The sequence below is a fragment of the Wasmannia auropunctata genome, unplaced genomic scaffold, assembly GCF_000956235.1.
Source record: "Wasmannia auropunctata unplaced genomic scaffold, wasmannia.A_1.0 LD336116.1, whole genome shotgun sequence".
Classification (NCBI taxonomy): domain Eukaryota; kingdom Metazoa; phylum Arthropoda; class Insecta; order Hymenoptera; family Formicidae; genus Wasmannia; species Wasmannia auropunctata.
In genome coordinates, this window is record NW_012026774.1 from 3,405,426 (window position 1) to 3,415,480 (window position 10,055).

Here is a 10,055-nt window from a genome sequence, read left to right on the forward strand (position 1 = left end):
TGCCGATATTGGTTTCAAATAGTTCGTTGTATTGGCGTCAATTAAATTTTTATTGGGAACGAATTAAGTTCATATTACGAAGAGAAAAAAAATACGGTAAATTTGTTTAGAGCGTGCGTGATGCATATCTATTCGATACAAGCAAAGTGACGTGTGAAGCTTGATTGCAATAGAAAATAAAAATACTTGGAAATTGATCCTCGAAAAGACGTGTGTCCTCCTAATATTCTCAGTGGTAAAATTTTTTACGTAAACCTACAACCTTTTGCCGTTGGGCCTCAAAGCCTCCAGAGGCAGAATTTACGTAGACAGCCGCGCCGCAAAAGTCAGCGTCAGCCGAGCACTTCCATATCTTTGCATAACGCGGAAATTGTCACGAAAATTTGAAGATTTATATACGTAGTATAAGCGTGAAATACGTGCCTATTTCTCGAAAATTTGTACATCCTGAATGTGATTGCTACGAATCTAATTTTTCTCTCGTGAAATACAATTTTCTTATAGATGATAAGAAAACTTCGACATTTTCTAAAGGCAGGCAAAGGTGTGGAGAAGAACTGCAGAACGAAATTCAAGCAAATTATTAAAAAATCAATGTACATTATTTAACAACAATAAAAATATTCGCTCGTCTTATCCTAACTATTGTTTACAATAACGAGCTGGCAATTTATTTATTTAATAAAAATATTTGTATAATAATATGAAATGTAATAACAATTATAATGCTATTGAAAACGTAAGTTCAATAATACATTCGTATTTTAAGTGAAGAATAATCATAGGACTTACGACGTTTGGGAAACTTCGCGTTTCATGATTTTACTTCTCAAGGGAGCTTTTAAACCGAGTTTAAATTTTACGTCTTCTAATTGTTCGTTCTACAGATTCTTCCTTAATTATATCACGGAATTGTTCCAACGCGCTCGTTAGTACATCGAAGTTCTCAGCGACAGAGTTGTCTGTCGCCGTAGACTTTCGCTATCGAGCAACCTGACGGTACAACTTCCGGAAACGACGCTTCTTTCATACCCTCATATTTCATTGGCGCTCTCCAGACCATCGCCGCCTACTTCCGGTAACTCCGCCGACCGTGCCGGGTCATATTTTAAGCGAAACTTAATATAGCCGATTTATTGTCATCTCGAAAGATCGTTTATGGTTAGTTCGCAGCTTGTGAGCTCAGTGTACGATTTGCATTCTGTCTCTGGAAGTTACGTCCGTGCTGAATTGTGAAGTAAAGATGTATATTTAAATCATTATATGATTCACGAGTCTCTTTATATACAATTTTCATTAGAGATATTTTCTTCACTTTACTCTTCTAGTTTTATATCACTTGTATTTTGCATTTACAGCCTATATAATTTATAAACTTGGCAAATCAAATTAAACATGAGATTTGTATATGTTCGTAATTCGTTTTCAATTGACTCGTGCAAAAAGCTGAAGGCCGCGAATTTAGTGAATTTACTTCGTATTCTTCATATTCACGAGTTGTAAAGCGGGAACTTCTCTACCGCGAATTACGATAAATCGCGAACTGACGCGCAAGCAAGCCGGTAATGCCGGTAATAGTTTGCGAAGTGTCAACGGTAAAATCACTTAGGACTTTAAATGAGAAATAGGTAACGTTTGGCGAAGCGCGTGAACACACTACGTGTGTTGCCAGTTTACGCGCGTTACTAAGCAAACGATGTCCAGAACAGGAATTGGTTTGCCCCAACATGTAGATTATTACAGCATCAGTGCGCACCGTAAACGGAAGCATCCATATTAGCGGCAATCGTAATATTACGTAATACTACGAAAATCATGGGTTTAATAATTCTGACGTCATATCGTTTGCGTTAGCATCAAAAGATAGCGCGATATCACGCCGTAATGATATTAACGATACTATTCCTAGACGAGAATTTGCTGAATAAAAATAATGTAATTACAGATTTGCAATTGATTAATATTGATTAAATATGTGATTATTAGATTAACAGTATTAATATTATAATCAAATATAATTATTCTATCACACAATATCATTTAGAAACGTTTTCATTGATAAACATAGTTACATAACAAAGCTGATAACCCTAGGGTTAACTCAAAAGAGGTCGAAGATAACGAGACCTACTTTTTTTTGTATGCAAAACACTGGTCGCAAACAGTTTATTCAGCAAAATTGAATAATCAAAAAATAATTAAAAACAAAATAACAAACTTTCAGTACAAACTTTCAGTAATTATTGAAGTTAATATAGTTTAGAATATAATATTAATGTGAACTTTATTAGTTAATAAAATTAATTAATAAAGTACATTAATAATAAAACTTATTTTAAAGGTACTTGCCTTTTTGATTTTATTCCATATTTTGTTTTCGCTCTTTGACATTATTCCATATTATAAATATGTAATTTCGAGTCAATTATATTTATTATAATTTGCGTAATTGGAATAACTAAAAGATTTAAAATTCATATTTTTTAACGTGCAGTACGGAAAAAACATCCTTTTATTACAAGTAAAAGAAATGCAAATTACACTGGAACGACACATATGTAAAGAGGTGTTTACATTTATGTACTAATTTACTACAAAATTTTGAGTCAAATAACAGAAGTGGTCACATTATCACAGATTTTGAAATGTTTAATGATTGAAAGGCGCATGGTTTGTGACATCGCATTCCTCATCCGGTAAACGCTGACAAGTAGGCAAAGGAGGCACCTCGCAAACGCATTTAACGCACACAGAACTGTAGTCTGTAGCTTGATTCAACTCATCGCCACGATGCATGACCGTATTGCCAAAATGACAAACGTCATTTTCGTCTGAAAAGAATAAATTTCGATGTGAAACACACTTCTATTTTGTATAATAAAACTAATTCTAAAATATCACTTCGAATATTGATATCCGAATAATAACGCATAAATATACAGCTGTCTCCGTAGTAATTTCTAAAACTGAAAAAATACTGAAAAAGAATTGAAGGAAAAAAGATATTTATCTATTTATATAAAATTGTTTTTAACAAACATCAACCGTGTTATGGGTGTTAGTGACGTGTTAACTGACACGCCTATAACATAATTTCCTATGTTGGGGATAACGATGACCAAATTAATTATCATTTTATAGAATTGCGACAGAAATTGATTTGCTTCTCGTGTGCAACATTTCTCGCAATTAACTCTCATTTCATGCTATTCAAAGCACAGTCGTAATTAGCATCGCTTGAATGTGCAAATGCGTATCGATGCATCATTTATGTTTCAATTTAATAAACGAATTAACTTGAATAAAATATAAATTTTTTACAATTTTTTTGCCGAAAATTAGTAAAATTAATAAAATAGCAAAGAATACTATCTTCAAGAGTATTAATTATCTTGGATTGTTTAAAAATCATTGTATCTCCACAGTATTGAATATAAAACGTACCATGGGAGGTTTTGTCGACGGACTTTGAGTTGTCCTCGTTGTGAATAACAGTGTCATTATCGTTTTCTAAAAATCCAAATAATCATTATTATTGCATAGATAACCCTGATATGTATGTGTGTAAATGCAAAATTGCAACTCATGAACTTACGGCATCTCGAAAACACGCTGCAGTCAGCCTGTGGCGATTGACTTGAGTAATAAACCGGAGGGCAATTATTAATAATGTCGTGTGCATTTCTGAACTCGGGACTGCAATACGGACGCTTAGGCTTTGCGCAGAAAGGTTCAACATTTTTCCCTAAAATCGTACAATTTCTTATCAAGGACGTAAACTTAGAGTATATAGGTTTAAGCTAGAAAATTTATATTATAGAGAATTGTTATTGTGCATATTATTAAAATATAAATAAACGGTAATCTTAATTTTTACTATGATAAATATATACGTTTTATGATATACATCAAGTATTGAATTATTTCATTTACTGACTTATTTGTTAATAAAATAAGTCAGTAAATAATTATTTATTAATATATTACATCGATAAGTTCTCATAATACAAATACGTTTAATAATACATCTATTTTACTAAAAATTGATTATTCATTTATATTTATTAAATTTATTATAAAAATGTCACGGATTGCAAAAGAAAATATAAATTCAATTTTTACATATTGATAGTAATAATTTAAAATCATTCATTGTATATCATCATTCATCGTATGCTTATATTAATAGAATTTTATATACATATATATATATATATATATATATGGCATTGGAAAATTCAAAATGACGTTAAAGTGCCTGACATTATTTTTACCTTCATAGCCCGGTTGGCATATACAACTTAAATCCGGATCGCTTTCAATTTTGAAGTGTTCTCCATCTTTATATTCCTTTCCGTCAACATTACAAACAGCTCTAGCTTCAGGCTTTTCAGCTAAAAGACATAAATGACTTTATTTAAATATTGTGTACGATATTTTAAGATAGAAATGTCTTTTGACAAGATTACTATTTAAAGTTAAATTTAATTATACTAGAATAATTTTATTATGGCCCTCTGGCTTAAAAGATCTGATAAATATATATATTAGTTAAAAAGCGTGCGTAAAGTTAGTATGTATATCGCGAATGTCAAATTAAAATTATTTAAAATTTATATCATCTTTTCATCTAACCATAATTATTTGAATCAAGAAAGAACATAATTGAGATAGCACGAATTTTATGTAATTTTTGGGTACATATATATATTACGTAAAAATCGGAGTTAGCAATTCATCAAGAATTTATGTAGTAAATTTATAACTTAATTGGATTATGTATGCTTACGACAAACTTCCTCTCCGGGACAACAATTTAACGGGGAATCCCTTCTGTAGCAACCTGGTCTTACTGGTGGACTGAAGCAATCAACTATCGCGCAATTGAACTCGGCGCTGTGTTGTAAAAAATTACGTAGTTTCAATAAATGGGACTTAATAATGTTAAAACATTAAAAAGAGACAATAATTAAAAAATATTGATGTTAAGTTCTTTACTTACATTCCTGTGCTATATCCTGCGGTGCAGGTGCAACCAATGTCACAAGGATTTGAATCCTCATCCTTAAGTTTCTCTCCGATCTCGTACGCCTTTCCATTGACGTAACACTTGGTAGAGGATTTCTCTTTCAGATGTTCACAGTTATATTTTGTCGCGCAACAATCGCCCTCGTTTGCAAACACCGGACTACAACCGAGAGACTCGTAATATGCCAATGGGCCCGGACACTTTGTTTTATCGCATTTTTCTTAAAAAGAAAGGACCAAAAGAATACCATTATCGATAAAATGCCGCGATAAAAATGGATGTTTAACCGGATAATATAACCGTTTTGAGTGCTTAGTCACCTTAAGAATTGCGTCGTCATTCGTGTATTATAACGGAATTTTAAGTGAGATATAGAACAGATGAAACTATTTATGAAATTAAAAAGTCAAATTCGTACAATTATCGAAATTGAAAGGGTCTCTAAAAAAATGCGTCGTAGATGCATTATCTCTTAAACCTCATTAGAATTGATAACAACAAAATTTTAATAGATTATAGTTAATGATTGGTATTGATAAGCATGTTGAGCAACTACATTTAATTACGCCACGTAAAAACTTCCTGGTATTGCAACCAATGTGTCTTATAAATGCAATGCATTCGTAAAAGACGGTTCGACGATTATAATATTTGACTCGAATTCTTCACGTTCAACAGATACGAAGATAATATTAATTATTATCATGTAATAAACGTATATTGCTTTTTTAACTTATATGATTCTCAAAATTCTCGATATCCATAATCTCTATTTTAATTATAACTGGCAATTTCATATTTTTAGGTAAAAACGTTCTGCCTTTTTGTGTCAGGAATAACAATTCCACCTATTCTCATCCTGCACTCGGTCGTGTTGATTATTTTAATCAAAAAACTGTGCTTCAATTTTCTTTAATGATAAGTAACTCACAACACGTGTTATATGAACATGACACGCAATAAGTTTGCGAAAGCGATTTTGTATACTGCACACATTTCGTCGCCGCGTGTCTATCCTGTAAAACGCTTTTATTGAATTTTTCGCTACCGATGTGTCGTCATTCTTAATCCTAACAGACTGCATAATCCGGGGAATGGTTTCACATTTATTTTTAAATATAATTGTTTTAACACTTGCATACTTTTTTCGCGGTTTTGTATTGCGGAAACAGTATTATCATCATTATTAACTCGCGCTGCATCTCGGAGTCACATTGGAATATTGGATCGAAAATAACTTAATTATTACCTTACGATTACGCGGATGTGAAATTAAAATAACTTTTTTATAATAATTACAATAAACCACGTTTTTCCGCGTTAATTTACTTTGTCGTTTGCGACTCACCTTGATCGGCCGCGAGTGCGACGGTGACGAACGCCAGATAGGCGCATATCAGAATGCGAGAACGAGAGCCACGACGTGTCATGTTCGAGCAATACGAAAACTTGCGCGGCTCGCGTCCGCGTCGCGTCATTTATACCTCGGCCAGTGGTCGAGTCTGGAAGGGACTGGAAGTGGAGACGTGAGAAAGACGGTGGATATATGAATGACGCAGACGCAGGGACACGGTGTAGGAAGAGGGGAAATAGTACATACGCGTGTGCGAAAGTGAGTTGAGACACACATGAGAGAGAGAGTTAGAGTATACCTAGGTGGAGTAAACAGGCGAATATACGCGCTAAAGGAGGATGAAGACGAGCATGAAAGAGTACGAAAGAGAGTCGTAAACCCGCGTAAGAGACGAAGAAAAATCTGGGCAATATGAGAAACGAAAGAAATACAAAGAATAGGACAGGCGAAGAGGAAACGCGAGTTGGATAGAATAATTTGCTTTATCAGTCATCGCGCGTTGCGTGCTCATTTAAATTACGTAACTATTATTGTGTTGAAACAAATTATCCCTCTCGCCTTGAATCATTGCCTTGAATTTCTGTTAGAATGTTCCACGTTTTGTCAAAATTTTTCGAAGATCATCTCGATATTTTTTTGTCGGTACTTATTGCAGACTTTCACTTGACATAATCTCGTACATTTTTAATGATACGAAGACGATTAGACACTTAGAACTTAGAATTTGTATTGCTTCATAGTTTTTTTTTATAAAAAATATCTTATTATGTATGGCATTGATTGGATATTAATAATTAATTTTTAAAAAGTGATTTCTATTCTTCCAAATATTAATTTTTATTATAACTGAATGTCAACATAGGTGGATTATCGCATACGCAATCCATACAATGCGTTGCCCTCAGTCTATCGCCATATTACAATGTCAGAGTACCGTATTGGCACGTAGCTGAAAAAGAAGAACACCAAATAAATCATTATATTTTCATATATAGAATATGACAATATTAATAGCGCATCAGTTGTTCTACACTATAACACTTTTCTGTATTTAGTAAATTGGGCGCAATAAAGTGAGTTATATTTCGTAATTAGTTGTTATTTTATAGGATCATAATATTAACGTGCTACAGAAATTGATTTTACGCAGTGCTCGTTATTCACATGCAATGTTTGTCGCAATTACCTCTTATTTAACGCGATTTGCAGTACGGTGTGTAATTAGTATCGCTTGACCGTTCAAATGCGTGTCAATACCTCATTTTATATACCTCGCACTATATTCATATGATTACCGAATCAATTTGTCGCGGAGTAGTAAATTTTTTTCTTTAAATATCGCGATCCGTAAAATTAAAGAAAAAAATGTATGAATAAATTTAAACCATTTAACAAGATAAGAAGTTAATTTTTCCACATGTGTTATAAATTACCATATATTAATTTTACTGTTTATTCAACATGTAGGTGTTATAAAATACTCTAATTTTCAACATATTAACACGATTGAGAAATTGAATATAATTGCATATCGAGAAGCACATATGAGGAGTACAAACAGTATTTTATACAATCTTGTAGAAACAATGTAATATAGATTGATAAAGATGCTAATACTCACATTCTAGGAGGGTTACCGTTAAAAATTGATATGTAACAAGTTGAACGAATCATTTGAATACGCGAATATTTCTTAACGGATATAGGAATCATCTTTTTTATCATATCTATACGTAATACCTCGCGAATATGATAAAACACAATTAAATTTACATTTAAAAATAAATATGAAACTTACCGCGCATGTTTATCCATTCGACAGGATTAGAAATGACTTCATCATCAGGGAGCTCTTAAAAATTTCATAAAAACGTTTACAGACTTGACATGGCGGCGAAATGTATGCAGTACACAAAATCGCTTTCGCAAACTTACAGCATCTCATAAATATGATACATCTGCGGGCAGAGTCATTACTAAAGAAAACTGGAGCACACTTTTTATCAAAATAATTCACATGACTGAATGCAAGATGAAAACAGGTGGAACGGTTATTTCTGACACAAAAAGGCAGAACGTTTTTACCTAACAATATGAAATTGCCAGTTATAATCGAAATAGGTATTATATATCGAGAACTTTGAGAGTTAAAAAAGCAATGTACATTTATTACATGATAATAATTAACATTACCTTCATAGTCTGACTGGCAGACACAACCTAACTCGGGTTGTTCTCCACATCGAAAGTCTGACCATCAAAATGTACAACACCGTTTACAATAGCTCTGTCGGTTATTTCTTTATCTAAAATATATAAGAAGCATTGGTTATACACATGTTTCTACGAGTATACCTGCCATAGTTTTATTTAAATACACTAAGCGGTTGCATATGCATAACTTGTTGAATAATTGTCTAAATCAAATTTTAATAATAACAAAATATAAGTTGGAATAAGTTAATTATATACTTTTAAAAATTTACTTTTGATTTTTACACATAATAATTGACTGTTAAGTATCGTGAATATACTTGAATAATATATACGCAAAATTTTCAGTTAAGAATATACTTACGACAAATATCTACATCCTCGCAACATTTTGCTGGGTCTCTTCGTATATAACAACAATGAGCTCTTTTGTTCTTCCTGTCACACTTAACCTTAGTGCATTCAAATGCAGCATTATATGGAAAAAAAGTTGCAGTTATTTATAATTAAAATAATTTAACAATTTTTATATTATCTATTCGATTATAATCGATTTACATAACTATAATCGATATAATAAACATTTGATTCTTTTATATGACAAATAGTTTATATCAAAATGCATTTTTTAAATTTTGCATTGTAAAACGTGATTGTTCATAGACGAGAAATTTACACAATCTACCGGAGTAAATAAGTGACGTGTAACTATTTGATAGTCAGAAATCCGTTAAGTAGTTATTAAAAATAAAGACAAATCGCACTGAAGATTTCACGCTGATGTGAACAAATTTCTTACAATATATGAATTATGTTCAAGTATCTGTCACATGTTACCATGACAGAATAATCCCGAACTGTCGACGCGTACGAGAAACCATGATATAATTTGAATAATGTAACGCCGTACATGAATCTTTCATAATATCGAAAGAAAATGCACTCATACACACACATATACCGAACGACTGTATTAAATATACATCACTGCCGCGTTACACGCAGAAAAATGAAAGATACTTCGAGTAAAATCATACATAACAGTAAGAGGAGTTGGCAACATATTTTCATATTTTGATTACTTAAAATTATATTTTTGTGTACAAAAGTAACATTTGTCAATGTGTAGTATCCGCGGTTGTTCTCCTTTTTTGTGACCGGATTATCATTTGTTTCGACGAGAAGCAGAATCACGTTAAATAAATAATTTTCACAGTCTTTTATATGTATTAAAATATGACAAAACGCACGCCGTTTATTCGCTTACATTATGTTTATATGCATATTAATACTTTTACTTATAAAATATAATATTAAGATAATGCAATTGATATAAAGAAACTATTTATTTATACAAAATGTAAATTTTTCCCTAATTGCAAATATGAGTTTAATCTCTTTATATCATATAAAAAGTAAATTTAAAATCATTTTATATGTGTGTATGTGTGTGTGTGT

General features: G+C 32.0%; 1 protein-coding gene and 1 long non-coding RNA gene across 2 annotated transcripts; both read right to left on the reverse strand.

Moving 5' to 3' along the window:
• Nucleotides 1-2,479: 2,479 nt before the first annotated feature.
• LOC105447852 (kielin/chordin-like protein) lies at nucleotides 2,480-6,515 on the reverse strand. Its single transcript, XM_011686089.1, has 7 exons — nucleotides 6,378-6,515; nucleotides 5,003-5,249; nucleotides 4,790-4,896; nucleotides 4,275-4,394; nucleotides 3,596-3,745; nucleotides 3,445-3,510; nucleotides 2,480-2,831 (listed from the first exon to the last, which is right to left on the reverse strand). Exons 1-7 carry the CDS (start codon nucleotides 6,505-6,507, stop codon nucleotides 2,650-2,652), a joined length of 1,002 nt encoding a protein of 333 aa, XP_011684391.1. The 5' UTR covers nucleotides 6,508-6,515; the 3' UTR covers nucleotides 2,480-2,649.
• Nucleotides 6,516-6,639: 124 nt separating this feature from the next.
• Nucleotides 6,640-9,410, reverse strand: LOC105447862. The gene is made up of 4 exons (XR_974173.1): nucleotides 8,962-9,410; nucleotides 8,577-8,689; nucleotides 8,182-8,341; nucleotides 6,640-7,332 (listed from the first exon to the last, which is right to left on the reverse strand). It is a non-coding gene; the product is annotated as an uncharacterized LOC105447862 (long non-coding RNA).
• Between the last annotated feature and the right edge of the window lie 645 nt (nucleotides 9,411-10,055).

What these genes read in the sequence shown, in the direction of transcription:
- LOC105447852 (XM_011686089.1), bottom strand. Translation starts at nt 6,507, where the DNA reads ATGACGCGACGCGGACGCGAGCCGCGCAAGTTTTCGTATTGCTCGAAC. An exon ending in TCCCGGAGAGGAAGTTTGTC is followed by an intron (nt 4,395 to 4,789) that starts GTAAGCATACAT and finishes TATGTCTTTTAG; the next exon opens with CTGAAAAGCCTGAAGCTAGA. An exon ending in CAGCGTGTTTTCGAGATGCC is followed by an intron (nt 3,511 to 3,595) that starts GTAAGTTCATGA and finishes TTGGATTTTTAG; the next exon opens with AAAACGATAATGACACTGTT.